Source organism: Chiloscyllium plagiosum, chromosome 21 (assembly GCF_004010195.1).
Source record: "Chiloscyllium plagiosum isolate BGI_BamShark_2017 chromosome 21, ASM401019v2, whole genome shotgun sequence".
NCBI classification, from domain to species: domain Eukaryota; kingdom Metazoa; phylum Chordata; class Chondrichthyes; order Orectolobiformes; family Hemiscylliidae; genus Chiloscyllium; species Chiloscyllium plagiosum.
This window is the reverse complement of record NC_057730.1, coordinates 29,657,029-29,682,023: the sequence shown is the minus strand read 5'-3', so window position 1 is coordinate 29,682,023 and position 24,995 is coordinate 29,657,029. Positions and strand designations below refer to the sequence as shown.

Below are 24,995 nucleotides of genomic sequence, written 5' to 3'. Positions count from 1 at the left end.
AGCACAGAAGTTGGAAATATTATGATTAGGTGAGTGTTGAGCAATAAAATGATAAAAGAGTGCAATTACAAAGGGGTGCGAAATAGAGAGATCTGGGGGTCGATGTGCACTCAAAAGTTGAAAGTGTCAGGGAAGATTGAGAACGTGGTTAAACATGCATACCTGATCCTGAGCTTTACGAAGAGAGAATATGGTACAAAAACCATGACATTGTAACGAACCTTTATACATATGACATTATGACTCGGTCATTTTGTTCTAGAGCCTGCTCCTTTGCTCAATAAGATCATGGCTGATCTGGTGACTCCACATTCCCATCTGTCCTTTATAATCTTACCCTCACCATTGCCTTAAATTTTCAAGGAATTTGTTTCCACCACCTTTTGAACAAGAGAGTTCCAAGGATTTGAGCTTTAAAAATGTTGTTTGGCCTCCACTTCAGTAACTCCCATTACATATATTTTTTCCCTTAAAGCTGAAGCTGTTACATTTTTGCTGCCCCCAGAGGATGTTTCTCCAGCAAGTATTGAAGTCTCATTCACTGCTTGTTGATTTGGCTAGTTGATTTATTCCCCATATTCAAAGTGGTCTGTTCATTCAACTGTATGTATTTTAAGTTAGTTGAAATGGTTCAAGTGCTATTGACATAGGAGTTTGATGTGTCAATTCATTATCTTGGAGATTTTGCATAGTTGGGTGATCAGCTTTTGTGGTTGAATGAAGTGATGTAAACAGGGCATTATTCGCATGTTATAGTTTTGATTGACTAGTCTTGCACCATGGAAATACCATATTCCATTGGTCATTCACTTGTACAAAATTGTTGGGAAAACTTACCAAAGTCTATCATAAAACATTTATCATAGAGCAGCAAGGAAAGTATGGGCAATTCTCATCTGGCCCAGGAGATACTCCAGTGTGTGTGGGCAAGTCCAGCACTGTGCTTTGATACTTTGGTATAGTTTAACTTCAGTTTAAGTGAATTTACCAATACTGTTTCTCATAATCCTCTTGTTTATACTTCAACTAGAGAGAAGGACTTTCAAAATTCAACAAAATCTATGAGTATGACTATCATCTGATTGGTCAGGTATGTCTTCAGAATCATAAAATTTTCTTAAAAGAACTTTAACTGAATTTTCTTTTGTCTCATCCCTTCTTTTCTCACTGTGCTATCTGTTATGAGAGGTAGGATTTGAGAGATTGCTGTCATGCCTCACAATTTGACTGATCAGACACGAAGGAGTTACAGGGTGACTTGATGGGATTTGTATGTGGTGAATTGCTTCAACTATTTCTGCCACACCATTTCCAAATTGCTCCTCATGCTGAAGTTTGGTAGGCATTACGAATGTGTCACATGTAGTGAGTGTCTTACAGTCTGTACTGTTATACACCCGAAAGCCAAATGATGAAAGATCAAACTTGTGCCAACCTTAATACTTACTAATGTTTTCTGCAAGAGTTGCATATTATGTGCACGCCTCTTCATCTAAGTTCCACAGTTTCAATCCATGCCAATTTATAGGGGCACAAATGAATTTCCAATTAATGCTTGCCACTTGCACATAGTTGAACATTCAGTATGCTGCTCCCCTTTGAGTGTAATAATTCCTGAAAACTCTTCAAAATGAGGGTTTTGGGCAATAGAAAGACCACTAGCAAACTCACATTTTTGTTATTTAAGTGTACTGTTGAAAAGAAAAGGCACCATAAAACTGACCTTCCCAAGCACTTAAGTTGTGAAAATTAGGGATGGTCTCTTGACAGGCAAAAGTAGAATAGGGAGAGGGAAGTGTTACAGTTCTGTGAATTGCAAGTAGAATGTTTTTAAAACAAATGCCTGCTTTACTCAAAGAAATTATCATGAGAAGTGTAGTGCACTTCTTTGTCGAAATAGTATTGCTCCATAAGGCCAGATTCAAAAGCCTAATCCACTGATGGAGGGAAACAAGACACCTTGCTATTATCAGTTCCTGTTTCAGCTGAGTTTGTAATCATGATGATAAAGTCATGATGATAATCTCATTATCTTTCGTAAGCAAGTAAGTGAAAAAGTATTTTTTCTTTCATTGTCTCTGTGCAAGAATGAGCCAGAAAAAACTTAAAATGAAAACACAAAAATATATGTAAAGCTTACTTGAGTTTTCCTCTTTCTCTCCCTTTTCTTACCACCATAAATACAGAATGTTGCTATAGTAATGACCTCTGTCTCAGGTCACCTCCTTGAGTTGGAGTTCAAATCACCATTTCAGAAATGGTAAGTTTTTATTCAAATATAAATTCATGCTAAAACTCATTTAATTTCCAACTTCAGTCAACAGCCAGAGAGAGGGTTGATGCAGCATTGGATAAATGTGTAGCCTGTTTTCATAATCCACTGATCGGATGAACAGTATAAAAGTTGTAAACTACGTGCCAATCTAAACTGATCTAGTTTGAACATTATATATAGAAAATATAATGGGAATTTTATTTATTCACTCAATTTCAGAAGAATCTAAGAATCATTCTATCCTTGTTTTAAACAGAATTCAGAAAGATTTCAAGAATGTGTGTTGGGTAGTCTGGATGTTGCTCATTGAAGCTTTTATTTTTAATATCTATAGGCACAGTTGTAATCCTGTGACTCTCTTTGATGCTGAGGTGGAGAAGTACTGCCCAGAACGCTATGTGGATATTAAGGTATAATGTTATAGGAAGGCTCAGGATCATTTATGTTGCACATATGCTGCACATGTTTTCTCTGCATCTGATCTATGCTGTACATAGGTTTGGAGTTCTTGATGGGACAGTGTAGAGTGTGTTTTGCATTGTATCTGAGATGCTGCATCTGCTGTAGCAGTGTTTCATGAGAAATATTTGAAAGAAAGAAGTGCTTTATTCAAGCTGGATTATCACTTTCATGACCAGAAAAATGAATAAAAAATATAAATTTCAAATATTGAATCTGTAAATGAAAAGATGTTCTTTTACCAAGAATTAATCATGTTGCAGTTGATTTTTGGCTTCTGTTTTTTTTATAGAGAACTCTGGAACGAGAGGTGAGGAAATGTCAGGCCCTGATCCTTTGGACTGACTGTGATCGTGAAGGGGAAAACATTGGATTTGAAATCATTCATGTGTGTAAAGCAGGTACGTGTACATTGGCATACACAGCATTAGCCATGTGAATTGTGCCTTTCAGTAATTACTAAGATTTTATATGTAATGTTTTGATTTTGGGTGGTGAGTGTAAAGAACATTTGCTCTTTAGCTCAGGATCTTTGGATCTCTGTCGGCCAGTTGTATTTGAAAGTGGACAACATTCTGACCTCTGCCAGCCCTACCCTAAACTAACCAACACAATGAAGAATGAGGACATATTGGCTATGTTGAGACTAGAAGCTCCTGGCAATGGAACAGTGTGGTATAATGTGGTAATGTCTGATCTGTGCCAGATCTCTCAGCATTTATTTAGAAAATAACTGATGAAGTGATTGTATTAAGGAGCCCAGCTATAGTCTAGTGAGTGTAGCATTATTTGGTGTAGCCCTGAGGGCTACATGTCAGAATGTTAGCATGTTGATGTTAGCTAGGATAGCACAGCAGTTAATGTTAAAGTGCCGCTGAGGTGATGAGAAATCAACTGCTGACCTCTGTTGGGAAATTCTGGCATGCTGGCATCTAGCAAAGTCTGAGAGTGCATGAAGCTATGATTTTCTCCTGGTTTTCTTTTTAAAAAAGGTTATTGTCTTGTTGCATGTTGCTCAGAATTTCTTGTCTTTTCCTTGGCAGTAAAGCCGAATATACAAGTGCTGCGAGCTCGATTTTCTGAGATTACACCTCGCGCAATCAGACAAGCCTGTGAGAATCTGGTAGAACCTGATCAGAAAATTAGTGATGCTGTCGATGTAAGGCAGGAGCTGGATTTAAGAATAGGTAAGAGTGATAGAATCAGACAGATGTACAGCACGGAAACAGACCCTTCGGTCCAACTCGTCCATGTCGACAGATATGTCAACCCAATCTAGTCCCACCTGCCAGCACCTGGCCCATATCCCTCCAAACCCTTTCTATTCATATTCCCATCCAGATGCCTTTTAAATGTTGCAATTATTCTAGCCTCCACCACTTCCTCTGGCAGCTCATTCCATACACGTACCACCCTCTGCATGAAACAGTTGCCCCCCAGGTCTCTATTATATCTTTCCCCTCTCACCGTAAACCTATGCCCTCTAGTTCTGGACTCCCCCACTCCAGGGAAAAGACTTTGTCTATTTATCGTACCGATGCCCCTCATGATTTTATAAACCTCTATAAGGTCACCCCTCAGCCTCCGATGCACCAGGGCAAACAGCCCCAGCCTATTCAACCTCTCCCTATAGTTCAAATCCTCCAACCCTGGCAACTCCAAGGTCTCTTTGTTCAGCAAAACTCTCTAGGACCTTACCATTAAGTGTATAAGTCTTGCTAAGATTTGCTTTCCCAAAATGCAGCACCTCACATTTATCTAAATTAATCTCCATCTGCCACTTCTCAGTCCATTGACCCCTCTGATCAAGATCCCATTGTAATCTGAGGTAACCTTCTTTGCTGTCCATTACACCTCCAATTTTGGTGTCCTCAGCAAACTTACTAACTGTACCTCTTATGCTCACATCCACATCATTTATATAAATGACAAAAAGTAGTGGACCCAGCACCAATCCTCCACCATCACCCTCTGTCTTCTACCTTTGAGCCAGTTCTGTGTCCAAATGGCGAGTTCTCCCTGTATTTCATGAGACCTAACCTTGCTCACCAGTCTCCCATGTGGAACCTTGTCGAGCGCCTTACAAAAGTCCATATAGATCATATCTACCACTCTGCCCTCATCAATCCTCTTTGTTACTTCTTCAAGAGACTCAATCAAATTTGTGAGACATGATTTCCCACCACAAAGCCATGTTGACGATCCCTAATCTGTCCTTGCCTTTCCAAATACATGCACATCCTGTCCCTCAGGATTCCCTCCAACAATTTGCCCACCACCGATGTCAGGCTCACTGGTCTATAGTTCCCTGGCTTGTCCTTACCACCTTTCTTAAACAGTGACGCCACGTTAGTGAACCTCTAGTCTTCCAGCACCTCACCTGTGACTATCAATGATACAAATATATCAGCAAGAGGCCCAGCAATCACTTCCCTAGCTACTCACAGAGTTCTGGGGTACACCTAGAGTCATAGAGATGTACAGCACAGAAACAGACCATTCGATCCAACTCGTCCATGCTGACCAGATATCCCAACCCAATCTAGTCCCTCCTGCCAGCACCCGGCCCATATCCCGCCAAACCCTTCCTATTCATATACCCATCCAGATGACTTTGAAATGTTATAATTATACTAGCCTCCACCACTTCCTCTGGCAGCTCCTTCCATACACGTACCACCCTCTGCATGAAAAAGGTGCTCCTTAGGTCCGTTTTATGTCTTTCTCCTCTCACCCTAAACCTTTGTCCTCTAATTCTGGCCTCCCCCACCCCAGGGAAGAGATTTTGTCTTATTTGTCTAATCCATGCCCCTCACGATTTTATAAATCTCTATAAGTTGCTGACCTTTGAGGGGCCCTATTCTCTCCCAGTTACTCTTTTGTCCTTAACATATTTGTAAAAACCCTTTGGATTCACCTTATTCTATTTGCCAAAGCTACCTCATGCTCCATTTGTGCCCTCCTGATTTCCCTCTTAAGTGGAATCCTCCTGCCTCTATACTGTAAGGATTTATTCCATGTATCTTGTCTACACCTGACATATGCTTCCTTCTTTTTCTGAACCAAACCCTCAATTTCTTTCATCATCCAGCATTCCCTACACCTACCAGCCTTTCCTTTCACCCTAACAGTAATATAGTGTCTCTGGACTCTCATTATCTCATTTCTGAAGGCTTCCCATTTTCCAACCATCCCTTTACCTGCAAACATCTGCCCCCAATCAGATTTTGAAAGTTCTTGCCCAATTCCATCAAAGTTAGCCTTCCTCCAATTTAGAACTTCATCTTTTGAATCTGGTCTATCCTTTTCCATCACTATTTTAAAACTAATAGAATTATGGTCACTGGCCCCCAAGTGCTCCCCCACTGAAACCTCAGTCACTTGCCCTGCTTTATTTCCCAAGAGTAGGTCAAGTTTTGCACCTTCTCCAGTAGGTGTATGCGCATATTGAATCAGAAAATTTTCCTGTACACACTTAATAAACCACATTCCATCTAAACCCTTAATACTGTGCAGTCCCAGTCTATGTTTGGAAACTTAAAATCCCCTACCATAACCACGCTATTATTCTTACAGATAACTGAGATCTCCTTACAAATCTGTTTCTCAGTTTTCCTCTGACTATTAGGGGGTCTATAATACAATCCCAATAAGGCGATCATCCCTTTCTTACTTCTCCACTCCACCCAAATACTTTCTCTGGATGTATTTCTGGGAATATCCTCCTCAGTGCAGCTGTAATGCTATCCCTTATCAAAAATGCCACTCTCCCTGCTGTCTTGCTTCTCTTTCTGTCCTCCCTGTATTCATTTTTATTTGGAACCTCAAGCTGCCAGTCCTGTCCATCCCTGAGCCACGTTTCTGTAATTGCTATGATATCCCAGTCCCATGTTCCTAACCATGCTTTGAGTTCATCTGCCTTCACTGTTAGGCCTCTTGCATTGAAAGAAATGCAGTTTAACTTATCAGTCCTACTTTGTTCTCTGCTTTGTCCCTGCCTGCCCTGACTGTTTGACTCACCTTTGTTCTCAACTGTATCAGTCTCAGATTGAAATCTTTCCTCACTATCTCCCTGGGTCCCATCCGTCCACCTAAATCCTCCCGAGCAGCTCTGGCAAATCTGTCTGCCAGTTTATTAGTCCCCTTCCAATTTAGGTGCAATCCGTCCTTCTTGCACAGGTCATTTCTACCCCAAAACAGTTTCCAATGATCCAAAAATGTGAATCCTTCTCCCATACACCAGCTCTTCCACCATGCATTCATCTGTTCTATCCTCCTAATCCTGTCCTCACTAGCTCGTACAACCGGGAGTAATTCAGATATTACTAGTCTCGAGGACCTCCTTTTTAAATTCCTGCCTAACTGTCTGTAATCTCCCTTCAGGATCTCAACCTTTTCCCTTCTACTGTGTACAATGACCTCCTGCTGGCCCCTCTCCCTCTTGAGAACATCTGCACCCTGTCTTAGACATCCTTGATCCTGGCACCAGGGAAGCAACACACAATTCTCTTTTATCGCTGCTGGTCACAGAACCGTCTGTCTGTACCTCGGACTAGAGAGTCCTCTAACATGATCGATCGCTTGGAACCCGACAAAGGCCTACATATTAATTTTGTTTGTTTGCCATGTTTTTTTCCCTTGTGAAAATAACTAGTAAGCTGTGCCTCACAGTAACATCCCTTCCCCACCGCCACCGTTCCCCAATCCTTAAATACCTCGTTCTTAACTTAATCAGCAGTTTGTGAGTAGAACATAATTTGTTTTGCTGGTGTTAAATATTAAATATTGAATTATAATCTGGAGAACTCTCTTGTCCCCTTTTGCATTTACAGAGTTTCTTAACAATGCAGTGCATTCAGTGTTATACGGAGTTATCAGCATAGATTGTGCGTGTCAGCCCCTGGCATGAGGTTCGAACAAGTAATTCAGTCACGAATGATGCAAGATGATGATAATGTATTTTGAAATTGATTTTGCTGTGCTGCTTGGACTGATTTGTGTAATTTTGTTGGTATAGGTGCCTCATTCACCCGGTTTCAGACCTTAAGACTACAAAAGATATTCCCAAATGTGCTATCAAATCAGCTGATCAGCTATGGTAGCTGTCAGTTTCCCACTCTGGGTTTTGTGGTTGAGCGTTTCAAAGCGATCCAGGCTTTTATTCAAGAAACATTCTATAAAATCAAAGGTATGCTATAGCTGTTGATGTTTCTGAACCATAGTGGAAGTGCATGTCAGCCTCTCTGTAGTTATCGAGTGACACTGTTATCAAGCTTGACTCCTGTCTGCTTACATAGTTGATTAATACATTCATGCTCACAGTAAAAAGTGATAATTTGAAGATGAAATATGTGAACCTTAGAGTATGTCTCTGGCTTTAGGGAAGATTCAATCTTGTAGATTCCTATGAATACAATGCTTTGCATTATGTATTAAAGGGCTACTATTAAGTATTAGTGCTGTAAATTAATTGGCAGTTAGATATTTCAATAGGTTAAATATAAGCATCTGCAAAGGAAATGTTAAGCAATAAGAAATGTGAAAATTACAGTATCCAAATTTGAAAAGGGTGGGTTTACTGGGTAAACACCTTTGATGACAGGTTCATTTTTACAGATTTTGCTTATTTTTCTGAGTCACTAATAGGATAGTTGTGCGAACTGTTTTTTCATACCAAATGTGCCAAATATTATCAGCAGTTTTTATGTCTCAGTCACCCATGAAACGGAAGATGGCAGTGTAGAATTTAACTGGAAAAGACATCGTCTCTTCAACCACACGGCATGCCTTGTACTTTACCAGATCTGCATGGAGGTGAGCACGTGTTCCATTCTGATGAACCTGAATCCCAAAAATATTTGGAAGTAGAAGGAGGATAGCAAACTAGATTTAAAAATTAATGGAAAGTTATGCGTTATATTTCACTGTTGTTTGAAGTGGTTTATGGTGTCCCATGTGTTACTGTTCTGGAACTACTTTCCGTTCAATATTTTCTTTAAGAATTTGGATACAAGGGAGAGGTAGTGGCACCTGTGGTCATGTTACTTGGCTAGTAATCCAGTACCCTCGGCTAAGGTTCTGGGAACTTAGGCTTAAATCCTGCCATTACAGGAGGTGAAATTTGAATTCCGTTTTTAAAATGCCTGGAATTAAAAACTACCTGATGGTGACTATGTAACACTCAATTGTTGTCAAAATCCATCTAGCTCACTATTGTCCATTAGGGTAGGAAATCTGCTGTCTTTATCTGGTGTGGGCTTATTTTCAGCTCCAGATCTGCAGTAATGTGGTTGACTCTGAATTTGTAACCACTAATGCCCACATCCCAAAAAAAAACAAATGGGTCCAAAGGCATGCAGATAATACAAACTTGGGTATCATTAACTCTTCAGAAGAACAAAGAGACTGCAAAGGGATATTAATCATAAGGCAGAAAATCTAAAAAATGTTAAATGGATTTCGGTGTGCAAGAAGTCTGATTTTGATCTTGAGAATGCTATTTCCTACAATTCTACCTAAATAGAATAGGTTCACAGAATATTCTTGACAGCTAGGGGTTGATGCATCTATGGAGTAAAATACAGAAAATAATATGTAAAATGCTGAAAACAACAGTTCAGGAGACATCTGGAGGAACAAGAAAATTTCATGTTTTCAAGTCTATATAAATGATTTGGATGTGAGCAGAAGAGGTATAGTTAGTAAGTTTGCAGATGACACCAAAATTGGAGGTGTAGTGGACAGCGAAGAAGGTTACCTCAGATTACAACAGGATCTTGATCAGATGGGCTAATGGGCTGAGAAGTGGCAGATGGAGTTTAATTCATATAAATGTGAGGTGCTGCATTTTGGGAAAGCAAATCTTAGCAAGACTTATACACCTTAATGGTAAGGTCCTAGGGAGTGTTGCTGAACAAAGAGACCTTGGAGCGCAGGTTCATAGCTCCTTGAAAGTGAAGTCGCAGGTAGATAGGATAGTGAAGAAGGCGTTTGGTGTGCTTTCCTTTATCAGTCAGAGTATTGGGTGCAGGAGTTGGGAGGTCATGTTGCGGCTGTTCAGGACATTGGTTGGGCCACTGTTGGAATATTGTGTGCAGTTCTGGTCTTCCTATCGGAAAGATGTTGTGAAACGTGAAAGGGTTCAGAAAAGGTTTACAAGGATGTTGCCAGGGTTGGAGGATTTGAGCTATAGGGAGAGGCTGAACATTCTGGGGCTGTTTTCCCTGAAGCGTTGGAGGCTGAGGGGGTGACCTGAGAGAGGTTTATAAAATCATGAGGGGCATGGATAGGATAAATAGACAAAGTCTTTTCCCTGGAGTGGGGGAGTACAGAACTCGAGGGCATAGGTTTAGGGTGAGAGGGGAAAGATATAAAAGAAACTTAAGGGGCAACTGTTTCAGGCAGAGAGTGTATAGAATGAGATGCCAGAGGAAGTGGTGGAGGCTAGTACACTTGCAACATTTGAAAGGCATTTGGATGGGTATATGAATAGGAAGGGTTTGGAGGGATAGGGGCCGGGTGCTGGCAGGTGGGACTAGATAGGGTTGGGATATCTGGTCGGCATGGGTGGGTTGGACCTCGAAGGGTCTGTTTCCATGCTGTACATCTCTATGACTCTAAGTGGCGCTCATTACTACACTGTGTTGAATTCAATCAGGTTAGATAAAGGTATTTCAGAGTTGTTATTACACACGCCTGGAGGAGGTGCGATTTGAATTGGAATTTCTTGACCCTAGTAGTAGGGACATTACCACTGTACCATATGAGCCCCTCACTCAGAACATGAGGTAAATGAGAAGTAGCAAAATGTGTTCTTGGGAAAGCTGGGAAAAACAGATGAGTGGGAAAGGAATAGAGGGAAACAAACTGAAAGCAAGATAAACTCTGGAGTCTATCATGGAAACAGACCTTTCGCCTAACCTGTGCAAGCCACTCGGTTTTCACAATTAATCCAGTCTCATTTGGCTGCTTTGGATCCATTTCCCTTCATGCCTATCCCATCCACATACCTGTCAAAATGTTTCTTAAATGACAAAATTGTATGTGCCTCTATCAATATCTCTCGCAGCCTGTTCCAGACACTCACCACCCACTGAAAAAAAATTTACCTCTGGACCATTTTGTATTTCTCCCCTATGCTCTTTAGTCTTAGATTCCCTATCATTGGGAAAAGTTGTTGGCTATCTATCTTAGCTATGCCTCTTATAATTTTATAGACCTCCATAAGGTTACCCCTCAGTCTCCTACATTCCAGGGGGAAAAAAAAAGTCTTAGCCTATCCAGCCTCTCCTTATAATTCAAGTGTTTCTGATGAAGGGATCCTGCCCGAACGTCGATTTTCCTGCTCCTCGGATGCTGCCTGACCTGCTATGATCAGGTTGGACTGTTTCCGTGCTGTATATCTCTATGACTCTAAGTTGATGACCTTCCATCAAACTGGAAACCAAAGTAATTCTAATTTTATAATAGACCGCTTTTGCTGCAATTCCAACTGTAGAGGGTGCACTTTGGCATCTCCACAATGCAGCATTCTCCTGAAACTTCACTTGTGCATAACTATAAATCTAGGTTTCTGCTTCAGTCCAACGACTGGGATCTTTTTGACACGGCAAAAGTTATTATGTGTAAATATTTTTATATGTTTTACGTATAGAAGTTAACTAAATAAATTTCTATTTTCAAACTACTTGAGATTTTTGATATTTTGTATTCGTCCTTCCTCTCATTTTCAGAGGTCAGTAACAAGGTTTATTAGTCTTTTGTATCAGCTCCAGTTTCAAGCTGTGTTTCCTTGCATAAAATCTCAGTACTTCTATTGATCTGAAATTTAAATCTTTAAAGATGTTTAATAAACCAATAAGTTAATAAGGCGGCACAGTGACCTAGTTGTTAGCACTGCTGCCTCACAGCACCATTGTCCCAGGTTTGATTCCAGCCTCGGGCGACTGTCTGTATGGAGTTTGCACATTCTCCTCATGTCTGTGTGGGTTTCCTCCGGGTGCTCCGGTTTCCTCCCACAGTCCAAAAATGTGCAAGTCAGGTGAATTGGTCATGCTAAATTGCCCATAGTGTTAGGTGCATTAGTCGGAGGGGAAATGGGTCTGGGTGCATTACTCTTCGGAGGATCAGTATGGATTTATTGGGCCGAAGGCCTGCTTCCACACTGTAGGGAATCGGAAAAAAAAATTTCGCCAAATGTAGTTGAATGCCACTCTGCCTGTCTTTGTGGATTCTCTCACTGGCCTGCTCGTAGTGAACAAAGTGACAAGCTGAAAGGGGTTTTATGAATCAAACATGGATGTACAACAAAGATGTCAGTGCCACCATTGTTTGAGTGTCTTGGTCGGCCACACTTGCATACATAAGTTTTGAGTGTAAATTCAAGATATTCTTTTTTCAAGAAATGTTGTCATTGCTGCAAAGTCTGCACTTGTTGCCCAATGTGAATTACACTTTAATGGGATGACTTCAGAGGGCAAATAAGAGCCTATGTAGGTCAGGTGTTGCATGTAAGCTAGACTACGTAAGGATGGCAGATTTTCATTCCTGAAGGGTATGAGTGAACCTGGTGGGTTTTTTACATCACTGAGATTAGCTTTATAATCCCAGATTTATTGGTTGAATTGGGATCCTTATCCCCAGACCATTAGCATGGGCATCTGGATTACTGTACAGTGACATTACCACAACATCATCATCTCTGAGAAGCTTATATTAACCTTAATTAGACTTCATTGTGAAGTATTGGGCTCCACTCTGCTAGCCTACTCAAATGATTTGAGACTTAGAGTCATAGAGATGTACAGCACGGAAACAGACCCATTGGTCCAACTCATCCATGCCTACCAGCTATCCCAACCCAATCTAGTCCCACCAGCCAGCACCCGACCCGTATTCCTCCAAACCCTTCCTATTCGTGTACCTATCCAGATGCCTTTTAAATGTTGCAATTGCAGTAGCCTCTACCACTTCCTCTGGCAGCTCATTCTATATATGTACCACTCTCTGCGTGAAACAGTTGCCCCTTCAGTTTCTTTTATATCTTTCCTCTCTCACCCTAAACCTATGCCTTCTAGATCTGGATTCCCCCACCGCAGGGAAAAGATTTTGTCTATTTATCCGATCCAAGCCCCTCATGATTTTATAAACCTCTATAAGGTCACCACTCGGGCTCCGACGCTCGAGGCGAAAACAGTCCCAGCCTACTCAACCTCTTCCTCTCGCTGAAATCCTCCAACCCTGGCAAAATCCTTGTAAATCTTTTCTGAACCCTTTCACAACACTTTCCGATAGGAAGGAGACCAGAATTGCACGCGATATTCCAACAGTGGCCTAACCAATGTCATGCACAGCCACAACATGACCTCCCAACTCCTGTACTCAATACTGACCAATAAAGGAAAGCATACCAACCGCCTTCTTCACTATCCTATCGACTCTACTTTCAAGGAGCTATGAACCTGCACTCCAAGGTCTGTTTGTTCAGCAACACTCCCTAGGACCTTACCATTAAGTGTATAAGTCCTGCTTTGATATGCTTTTTCAAAATGCAGCACCTCGCATTTATCGAAAATAAACTGCCACTCCTCAGCCCATTGGCCCATCTGATCAAGATCCTGTTGTAATCTGAGGTAACCTTCTTCGTTTCCACTAAACCTCCAATTTTGGTGTCATCTGCAAACTTACTAACTATACCTCTTATACTCGCATCCAAATCATTTATATAAATAATGAAAAGTAGTGGACCCAGTACCGATCCTCATGGCACTCCACTGGTTACAGGCATCCAGTCTGAAAAACAACCCTCCACCACCACCCTCTGTCTTCTATCTTTGAGCCAGTTCTGCATCCAAATGACCAGTTCTCCCTGTTTTCTATCTAACCATGCTAACCAGTCTCCCATGGGGAACCTTGTCGAGTGCCGTACTGAAGTCCATATAGATCACGTCCACTGCTCTGCCCTCATCAATTCTCTTTGTTACTTATTCAGAAAGCTCAATCAAGTTTGCGAGATATGATTGCCCATGCACAAAGCCATGTTGACTATCCCTAATCAGTCCAAATACATGTACATCCTGACCCTCAGGATTCCCTCCAACAACTTGCCCAACACCAATGTCAGGCTCACTGGTCTATAGTTCCCTGGCTTTTCCTTACCACCTTTCCTAAACAGTGGCACCATGTTAGCCAACCTCTAGTCTTCCGGCACCTCACCTGTGACTATCGATGATACAAATATCTCAGCAAGGGGCCCAGCAATCACTTCCCTAGCTTCTAGGGTACACCTGATCAGATCCTGATGATTTATCCACTTTTATGCATTTCAAGACATTCAGCACTTCCTCTTCAGTAATATGGACACCTTTCAAGATGTCACCATCTATTTTCCTACATTCTATATCTTCCATGTCCTTTTCCACAATAAACATTGACGCAAAATACTCGTTTAGTATCTGCCCCTATCTGCGACTCCACACAAAGGCCACCTTGCTGATCTTTGAGGGGCCCTATTCTCTCCTTACCTTTTTGTCCTTAATGTATTTCTAAAAATTCTTTGGATTCTCCTTACCTCTATTTGCCAAAGCTATTTCATATCCCCTTTTTGCCCTCCTGATATCCCTCTTAAGTATACTCCTCCTGCCTTGATACTCTCCTAAGGATTCACTTGATCTCTGCTGTCGATACCTGGCATGTGCTTCCTTCTTTTTCTGAACCAAACCCTCAATTTTTTTAGTCATCCAGCATTCGCTACCCATATCAGCTTTTCCTTTCACCCTAACAGGAATATATTGTTGCTGGACTCTCGTTATCTCATTTCTGAAGGCTTTCCATTTTCCAGCCATCCCTTTACCTGCAAACATCTGCTTCCAATCAGCTTTTGGAAGTTCTTGCCTAATATCGTCAAAATAAGCCATCCTCCAATTTAGAACTTCAACTTTTAGATCTGATCTGAGCTCTTCCATCACTATTTTAAAACTAATAGAATTATGGTCGCTGGCCCCAAAGTGCTCCTCCACTGACACCTCAGTCATCTGCCCTACCTTATTTCCCAAGAGTAGGTCAAGGTTTGCACCTTCTCTAGTAGGTAGATCCTCATACTAAATCAGAAAATTTTCTTGGACACACTTAACAAATTCCTCTCCATCCAAGCCCTAAACACACAGTTGATGTTTGGAAATCCCCTACTATAACCACCCTATTATTCTTACAGATAACTGAGATCCCCTTTCAGATTTGTTTCTCAATTTCTTTCTATTAGGAGGTCTGTAATACAATCCCAATAAGGTGATCATTCCTTTCTTACTTCTCACTTCCCTGGATGTATTTCCGGGAATATCCTCCCTCAGTACAGCTGTAATGCTATCCCTTATCAAAACGCCACTCCCGCCTCCTGTCTTGCCTCCCTTTCTGTCCTTCCTGTAGCATTTTTATCCTGGAACATTAAGCTGCCAGTCCTGTCCATTCCTGAGCCATGTTTCTGTAATTGTTATGCCATGCCCTGAGTTCATCTGCCTTCCCTGTTAGGCCTATTGCATCGAAATAAATGCAGTTTAACTTAACAGTCTTAGCTTGTTCTCTGCTTTGTCTCTGCCTGCCTTGACCGTTTGACTCGCTTCTTTTCTCAACTGTAACAGTCTCAGATTGAAATCTATCCTCACTATCTCTCGGTGTCCAAATCCCCCACTTTACTAGTTTAAATCCTCCCAAGCAGCTCTACTGAAGAGATAGGATAGTGAAGATTTATTTGAATGCTGCCAAAATTAATTTTTTTATTAGAATGATGCAGTTACTATGGAAGTGCTTAAAATTCTGAAGGGACGGGACAGTGTAGATAGAAATGTGTTGCTTCCAGGAGTTGAAGGGCCTAGAATGAGAAGCTGCAGGTATAAGATTGACTATAAGCCAGTTGAAAGAACAGAAGAGAAGTACAGCTGTGAGGCCATGAGATTCACAGGGTGGGTTGAGGCAGAAACTCTGAATAATTTGGATAGGTGCATGAAGGAAAACTGCATAATTGCAAATGGGAACTGTCTGGATAAATCCAAACTTGGAGTGAAACAGATTTGTGTGGCTGAGGTTGTGGCACACATAAGCTTACTCTGGGGATGCAAGGAATGGCAGGGCTGAGAGTGGTACCCTGGTTAACGAATAGGATTTCACTCTCAGCCTCATAGCTGTTTGCGTGAAATGTTATTCTAATAAATGCAAATATTGATAATTAACTCTTCAGTTTTGTAAAGCATTAGTATGTTTTTTTTAACACTGTCTTGATGTTATTTGTTCGCTGATCACAGGATCCAGTTGCGACTGTACTTGATGTCTTTACTAAACCAAAGAGCAAATGGAGGCCTTTACCCCTTGACACTGTGGTGTGTATTTCAAAGTTGCACAAGTTTTAGACAAATTGCTGCCTTGGTTTTCAGCTTTTTAAAAAAGACATGAAGTGGACCTATATCAAAATATAGCTGTAACATGCTGCTGTGTGAGTTTCTGATGTGTTCATTTCTGGTTTTAATTTGTCCATGCTGAATGCTTACATTCTGTTCTTTAACATTATAATACAAATGCAAACTGCTACTTTAGTTCAAGGGATTTATGCAGTGACATACAAACGATGAAAGTTCAACCTTCAATCCCTGTTCTTGGCTGAGTAAGCTGATCTCCGCTAGGTCAGTATACTGGTCTTGGTGTTCAAAGGGAGAGATGAACTCGGACTTCTGATCACTGTCTAGGGACCTTCAGTCGCAGTGGTAGGATGTTTGGTAAGATTTGGAGACAACATCCAACCAACCAACCAACCAATTCCCCGCCTCTTGTAAAGCGTGGAAAAGACACTAAAAGATTTAATGGTGGACATACAATGGCAAGTATTTAAATAAGTACTACATATATTACAAGAGAAAAACACTTCTCTAAGGCATAAAAGCCGAATGGGAAAAGTGAATCAATCTTGGCAATCAAAAGATGTTCAGCGCCAAGGAGTGGCGGATGGAGTTTAATTTAGATAAATGCAAGGTAGTGTATTTTGGAAAGATGGACAAAGGCAGAACTTAATGGTAGGTCCCTGGGGAATGTCGTCGAACAGAGAGACAGGGTTCAGGAGTTTGCTTCTTTGAAAGTGGTGTCACAGACTGAGTGGTGGAGAATGAATTTGGTATACTTGCCTTCGTTGGTCAGACCATTGAGTATCTGAGTTGGGACGTCATGTTGCAGCTGCACAGGATGCTAGTGAAGCCACATTTGAAGTACTGTGTACTGTTATACAAAGGATATTATTAAATTGGAGAGGGTGCAGAAAAGTTTTAAAAGCATGTTGCTAGGACTGGAGGATTTCAGTTAGAAGAAGAGGCTGGGACTTGTTTTCCTGGAGTGTAGGATGCTGAGAGGTGACCTTCTAGAGATTTATAAAATGATGAAGGGCATAGACAAGGTGAATAGCAAACATCTTTTCCCTAGTGTTGGGGAGTTCAAAACTAGAGGGCATATTTTAAGGTGAGGAAAGGTTTGCTAGGTTGATCCTGGGTATGGAGGGGTTTTCTCATGAGAGGCTGAGCAGTTTGGGCTTGTGTTCATTGGAGTTTAGGAGAATGAAAGGATTAAAACGTTACTTATTGGAATATGTAAAATTCTTCAGGGACTTGACAGAGTAGTTTGGCAGGGTGGTTGTTTCCCTTGTGCTGGGTCTATGATCAGAGGGCATGATCTCAAAGTAAAGAGTCACCCACTTAAAACAGGCATGTGGAGGAATTTCTTCTCTGAGAGCGGTGAATCTGCGAAATTCTTGACTGCGGAGAGCTATCATGGCTAGGTCAATAAGTATATTCAAGATTGAGAGATTTTTAATCAGTAAAGGAATCCAGGGTTCTGGAGAAAAGGCAGGAAAGTGCATTTAAAGATGCTCAGATCAGCCATGATCTTATGAAATGGTAGAGTAGACCCAATGGATCAAATTATCTATACCTCTGACATCTTCAGTCTTATAGTATCTGAAAAATTAAATAATGGCTTTGAATTGAATTTGAATTAGCTTGATTGTTATGTGTACTCAAATAAGTACAGTGAAAAGTTTATAAATAACCACTTACAGCACCATTGTGGGTATAAAGTACTAGATACAGCTTCTTCAGTAATAAGATTAATTACACAGCACTGTCTTAGGTCAAAGAAATTAAGAAAAAAAGTTACATTGGTCAGAAAAACAAGAAGCAAAGTTAAAAAGACAAACAACACATAGTTGCCGTGATTGTAAAGACTGGCACAACACATGATAGGCAGGAAATGTGTGTTTTAAAACATTGATTCTGTGTATCTTCTTCATCTCCTTTTAAATGTATCTTCAGTTAACTTTGCTAGTCCTTCTAGTCTTAATGCTTCACCGTTATCATTGCTGCTATGAAACATTTGGTGGCCCTTAATGCAGGATTGGTTGTTCTTGAATGACCTCCGTAATTTGAATTTTTAAAAAGTACATATTCTCTTTTACAAAACAGGAATTGGAGAAATTGGTTTCAAGAAAACTGAAAATCAATGCAAAGGAGACAATGAGGATAGCAGAGAAGCTCTATACACAAGGGTGAGGCTTGGTGTTCTGTTGCATGCGAGCTGTTTTCAGCATATATATTTTACTGTATAAGAAATGATTAAACCTTTATAAGGTATTAGGGAACCTCCTGCATTCTCAATTCTATTCTCAATCCCTTGCGTAAGCCTTGTTATACACCTCACCCAACCTTTTTAAGATCTTTGAATTGTTTCTTACATTGTCTTTGGTAATATTTTCTCATTCTGCTACATTGCTTGGTATCTGCTTCTGCTGAAACACTTTAAGCCACTCATTGTGTTGAATCTGCTGTATAAATATGAATTTTGTGAGTATTTTCATGAGATATGGGAAGGGAGTCTAAATTTTATGTTCATGGACTTTATATTTGTTTCTGCTGAGAGCTACCAAGGTGTGAATGGTGGGTGAAGACTAGGTCAGGTTTAGCTTTGCTGTCCTTACCAATATAATTATAATAATTATATTGTTTTCAGAGACTTCCTGATCAGGTTCATGCTAAAAATGAATGGTTTGGATGAGATACGAAGGATTGCTGCCAACCTATCTTTGACACAAAAGGCTTTAAAGTTTGACAATTCTTGTGATCTAGAAGACCTCGCTCAGTTTGCAAGTACATTACACTGCTCCTCATTTCTGTTTTGTGCAGATACATCAGCTACCCTCGCACGGAAACCAACATTTTCCCCAAAGATCTGAACCTTTCTGCATTGGTGCAACAGCAAACCGTGGACCCAAACTGGGGGGCATTTGCTCAGGGAATTTTGGACAGAGGTGGGCCAACACCGCGAAATGGAAACAAGTCAGACCAGGCCCATCCACCTATCCATCCGACGAAATACACTAACAATCTGCAGGTAATTACACTGTTTTGTAATTTGCACTATTAACAGTGCACATTTCATCTATTCTGTTAACCGATGAAGCCAGCTTGGAAAACCTTCTTTGCAAATAACTATAAATGGTGAAAACTTCAATTTTTATCAAATTAAAAATCTGTTTAACAAGTTTTATAATGGGAAAGGTGATATGGGCCATGGAGGTTTGAGGGGGAAAATTGGGAGAGGTATTCCCAAATTTTGCTCACACTATTGAGTCAATAGCAGTGTGACTACTTCCAGCTTCTATAGAGAGAGATTACAGCTGGAATGTAATTACATACTATTCAGAAACACAGGCAACAGACAGCACTAGTATTGCCAATTTGGAAAATGCAACTCTTTCTTTCAGGGTGGAGAATCACCTGCTATCATAGTTGCTGAGACAGCAAAAGTCATGCAGCAAAATGAGCCAGTGATTGAATAGCAACTCAATGCTATGGAGTAGGGTGAGCCAAACTGTGACTTGTGGGGTTGGCAGAGGACTGAACTGTGGCCCTGGAGTGGAAGGAAGGCTGAGCTGTGGCTGTGGCATTGGGAAGGGTTAGCTGTGGCCCATAGGGTGGAGGGTGGGTTGAGCTGCAGCCAATAAAGTAGGAGGAGTGCTAAACTATAGCTTGTGGGCTGAACGGGCATAAATGGCTCAACTGGTACCTGTAAGGTTGGGGGAGGACTGAGCTGTGAGACATCTGGGGCCAGGGAGGAGCAGTTCTAAAATTGACAAAAGCTGTGATCTTTAATTTCAGTGATACAAATTTAAGATCAATTACATTTTGAATATCATGACTAAATCATTTCTTTTCACATATTTAGATCTTATAAATATTTCCCTTTATTTTTAGGGAACCGAGCAACGTATTTATGAGTTTATTGTGCGTCATTTTCTGGCATGCTGCTCCCAGGATGCACAGGGACAGGAAACCACAGTCGAGATAGACATTGCAGGAGAGCTCTTTGCTGGTCATGGTTTAATGATTATTGCACGGAATTATCTGGAGGTTTATCCATATGACAAATGGAACGCTAAGGTATTATGTGTAAACCAAAGTTAAAATCATTATTCTTTTGTTTTCCTGCCCCAATCTGATCTCAGCAAGAATGGTTTATCGTATAGCGGGTTGGGGTAAATAGCTATAATTTCATTAGAAACCGGATCAAACTTATAAAACTTGGTTAGCCAATTGAGCAAATCAGTAGCAAGAGTTAAATTATTTGCAGAGATTGCAATTAGCTTCCAAATTGCTGGATTTGGGTGGTGTTTCTGCTGCTGCTCTGGTTAGACATTTTGTAACGTTCAGCTGATAAATCTGTTGGACCTAGTATAGATCAGTGACTCAGTGTGCCAATTGGTGACAGGACTGTACCTAACTTAGAATTTGTTTGCTGTAAAAAAAAAACTACTGAACCCACTCAAGGCTCACCCGCAGAAGGAGAGAAGGGTAGGTGAAAAAAGTAATAAAAGCCTCGAATGATCTCAGAGTTTATCCTGATCCTCAGTCAAAGGATATCAGGAGGATTGGGAAAAATAAATGACTGTTCAGGAGTTTGTGTCTTAAAACTGATGAGATCTTTGTTCCAGGTTATGCCTGTGTATGAGAGAGGCAAGAAGTTCCAACCCACCACTATTGAGATGGTTGATGGAGAGACAAGTCCACCTCAGTTGCTAACTGAAGCTGATCTTATTGCTCTGATGGAAAAGCATGGCATAGGTTAGTCTGAAGCCCAAGATTCCTTTTGTTAAGTTGCCTCCCATTGCTTTTTGGCTGAAGGCACTGTGTGGTGTGATACCAAATCATGTTAACACAAATCTTGGATTTGATGCACAGTCTTTTCATAATTAGAGAGTAGCCACAATAGGGAGGGACTGTTAAGTAATTTCTGCTTCCAGTTGCTCTTGCTGGGATTGGTTTATGGGGACATCTGGTGAGGACACTTTTCAGGGTTTGAATGCGACACTCTTATCTCACCGTTAATGTTTAATTTTTTCCCCCTGTTTTTCTAGAATGGGTTTTGGTTTAATTGTGTTAAATGCTGTGAAGTTTGATTCCATTCACAAAGGTCAAATCCAGAGAGTGGTATAAGCCAAGTGCAGGGATCAGAAATTCCAAATGCTTTTGTCACTTTAGGTGCGTCCTCTCGTTCCTAATTCACGCTGTTGAGCACAATTTAGAGCTGTTAACCCATTCATGCCAGAAGGATGTTTATTTAGAGTGTCAACAGGGACCTCAGCTGAACAAGTCCAACCAAAAGGGTTTTTGCAGTTGAGGTGGTAACTAATCCGAAATAACAGATCTGAAGTCAGAAGTCAACCTTTCCCTCTTTATTTCTAGAAACATAGTCTTTGGCTGACTTACGATTGTACTGACGTGGGAATACATTTGACCTGTATGTAATAGACTAGTGCGAGTCAGTTTACAGATTGCTAATTTGTAAACTAAGTTTGGTCCACAAAAGAGAACTCTTTTTCTAATATTTGAGGAGGCATAAAAAATGGAGGCAGCATAGTGGTTCACATTGCTGCCTCACTGCACCAGGGTCCCAGGTTCGATTCTGGCCTTGGGCGACTGCCTATGTGGAGTTTGCACATTCTCCCCCTGTCTGCGTGGGTTTTTTCTGGGTGCTCCGGTTTCCTCCCACAGTCCAAAGATGTGCAGGTCAGGTGAATTGGCCATGCTAAATTGCCCATCGTGTTAGGTGCATTAGTCAAAGGGAAATGGATCTAGATATGTTACTCTTTGGAGGATCGGTGTGGACTTGTTGGGCCAAAGGGCCTGTTTCCACACTAAAGGGAATCTAATCTAAGATAATCTAATATTTTGTACTGACCACTTATTTATGCATTTTATGCAAATTAAACAAATCTGTTGGAGAATGGTTGGCCTGTGTTATGACTGATTTTCAGTTTTCCTCCTGAAAAAAGAGGAGAGTGCATGTGACAATGTGTGCATGTGGTTAGTGTCAGCACATGTAAGAAAAAGGTTATTACAGTTCCTGTGTTTTTTAAAATTAATTATTGAGCCATAAAGTTGCACTTTGGTTCATAAAGATCATGGGATCTACTTACAAGATGACCAGTAACATTGAACCAACAAAATATCCAATTCAGACTCATTGTGGTGTTCTATTCTGTAAAGATGTTTGTTATCACAGACTGTGTTCAAACATTGTGCATTTGTTTCTATTGCCACTGATATGTATATTTGTTTCCTTCCAGGAACTGATGCTACTCATGCAGAACATATTGAAACTATCAAATCCCGAATGTACGTGGGCTTGACAGCTGATCAGAGATTTCTCCCAGGAGAATTAGGCATGGGCCTCGTAGAAGGTAGCACAAAGTTCTGAAAATAAGCAGTTTAATTAACGGAGCATTTTTATTTTCTGAATTCATTTTTTCAACGATTCTTAAGTTTTGAATTGACTATAAATCTAGTTTCTTCACTCTGTAACCTCTTACCAGATTACCTATTGTGATGTTAGCTCACATGTATCATTTGCTTGGTAGCATACTACTTCAGTATTGATTGGAAAAAGGGACATGTTGAAGCTTTTTGTCTTGTACTTATTAGGACAGAATCTCAGGAATACTAAAAGGGAACAATAATATCTCCTGATTGTTTGGCAAGTGGACTGCACCAAGTTGTGATGAATAAATAAAGCTTCTAGTGAGCTAGGCAGCCTGATTTTTAATGTTACATTGGTTGTTAGTGTAAGCTGCATATATTCATATGCAGTGGACAAGTGTGGCACTGGAAAAGCACAGCAGGTCAGGCAGCATCCGACAGCAGGAGAGTCCTGCTCCTCGGATGCTGCCTGACCTGCTGTGCTTTTCCAGCGCCACACTTGTCGACTCTGATCTCCAGCATCTGCAGTCCTCACTTTATCATATGCAGACCTCTGTTGTTTGCAAACAAAAAAAAGTAGATATTGTGCCTTTTTGAACTAAACATCAGCCTGGGAGGCAACTGTTCCCTGGTGCATTCCCCACCGCAATACCCAAACCAATCCTAGGTGAGTCGCCTGGTGTGAATTTAACCACAAGTTTGGGGACTAACTGTTCTTTGATATGTTAGCGATGATCTTTACTAATCAGAGTGTAATAGAACCCACTTGTAGCCATTTTCATATATGTATATAAGACAAGAAACTTGATTGGTTCAGGTTGACTCTGCATGTGCTGCACAGTGTTGTGATCTTATCAAGACCGACATCACATTTGGCAATAAAGTTGTGATTGTGGATGTTGCTAGCCAAACAAATTTGGGTTATATAAGCTTCCCACAAGCCAGTAGAGAAATTGAGTTTTCTTTTCCTGAGAATTAGTTTTAAAAATCCAGTTTTTGTGGAAAGGTTGTTTGTACATGTAGGTAGAATGGTCTTTAAAAGGTGGCTGCTGTACAAAATATTAGGACTGGAAAAGTACAGAGGTGATTCAAGTCTTTCAATGCATATGTGGACTGTCTTGAGATGTTTTTCACTGCTAATAATATCCAGGATGCTTCTGATAATCCAGTTGTTAATCAGGCAGTGAGTGAAAGGAACAAGGTGACATTCTGACTGAAGCAGGCCCAGAAGAATCTGAAATGCACAGGTATTTGCTTGAACCTTCTAAACGAAATGACCAACAGCTGCCAGACATTTTGAGTGAACTTGAGCAGCAGTCAAGCCACTGGAGATTGCAGAAAGCTTATCATTTTGGAAGATGGATCAGTTACCCAATGAGAGATTAGAGAGTTTGTCATGGCTTTGAAAAAGCTCTCCATTCATCATAATTTTGAAGAATTTCAGGAGAGTATCAGAGGACCGATTTTGTGTGCGGTTTAAGAAGTGAAGCATTCACAATAGATTGCTGACATTGCTAAACTGAACTTTCAACATAGCTTGGTAAACAGCATTTTGTGTGAAAATGGTGGAACATAAGTTAACAATAGCTAGTCATTTGTTGAAGTACCTAAGCTGAAGCTGAGTAAGCGGAAGGTGACAACAAAGGAAGTTACAAAGTCCTGTTATTTGTGCTTAGGCCAACATTGGAAACAGTATTGTCCACTTGTGAAAGCAGAATGCTACAGCTACAAGAAGTCGTGCCATCTCGCCAAGGCAGGTTGAGAGAGGTACGTGGAGAAAACACTAACAGAAAGAAATGATGGTCACTAAATGGCTGTTGAACAGCAGCAATTTAATACTGGATGAGGTGAGATACAAACAATAAAAAGCATCAGGGTGCCCAATGAAAAATTCACAGAACCTCATAATTTAAGTATCATTGGATGGAGTTGCAGACCAGTTGAGCTTCATTCATTGTGATTTCTGAATTGAAATTCTGAAAAGCTAGAGTCAGCAAAAGTTTGAGAAATCATACAAAGAATTAAGAAGATGGGGAGAGTGGAAATCCCAGTAAAGGGAAGGGTGGTGGCTCCAGTCACCTGCAAGAGAAAGTAGTCCTTGTGAAATTATCATTGTGATGATTCAAAGGAAAGGAACTAGCTAACAATGCTGAAGTTAAACTGGAATGTGATTTTCACAAACTCCCAATATGACTTCATGATTTTCAAGTATTCAATGAATTTGGTCACCCAGTTCCAGAATATAAATCCAATATCAGGTAGAGGGACACCAGATTAGTTTACTGCAGACCTTGTTCAGTGTCCTATGCTCAGGGAGAAAGTAAAGCAAGAGCTGAAAAGGCTGAAAACAGGAAATATTAATATAGAAGTTGAAAAGGGTTATTCCCATTCTGATTTTACTAAGGCAAATGGTTCTGTAAGATTATGTGGGGATTAAACATAGCTGTAAATTGGGTGCTAGAATGTAATCCACCCAATAT

At 40.6% G+C, this 24,995-nt stretch overlaps 1 protein-coding gene across 2 annotated transcripts in view; it reads left to right on the top strand.

Annotated features, from left to right (window-relative positions):
- Positions 1–24,995, top strand: part of top3a (DNA topoisomerase III alpha) — a 38,349-nt gene that overhangs the window by 8,048 nt on the left and 5,306 nt on the right. The window contains exons 2-14 of one of the 2 annotated variants that reach the window (XM_043711628.1): positions 1,031–1,090; positions 2,187–2,260; positions 2,610–2,685; positions 3,027–3,135; positions 3,778–3,921; positions 7,752–7,922; positions 8,448–8,548; positions 16,030–16,104; positions 18,226–18,308; positions 18,943–19,150; positions 20,014–20,199; positions 20,751–20,880; positions 22,386–22,499. In XM_043711628.1, the coding sequence (XP_043567563.1) occupies positions 1,031–1,090; positions 2,187–2,260; positions 2,610–2,685; positions 3,027–3,135; positions 3,778–3,921; positions 7,752–7,922; positions 8,448–8,548; positions 16,030–16,104; positions 18,226–18,308; positions 18,943–19,150; positions 20,014–20,199; positions 20,751–20,880; positions 22,386–22,499 (1,531 nt within the window). The remainder of the gene's footprint in view (positions 1–1,030; positions 1,091–2,186; positions 2,261–2,609; positions 2,686–3,026; positions 3,136–3,777; positions 3,922–7,751; positions 7,923–8,447; positions 8,549–16,029; positions 16,105–18,225; positions 18,309–18,942; positions 19,151–20,013; positions 20,200–20,750; positions 20,881–22,385; positions 22,500–24,995) is intronic. The other variant, XM_043711629.1, reaches the window with a different exon arrangement.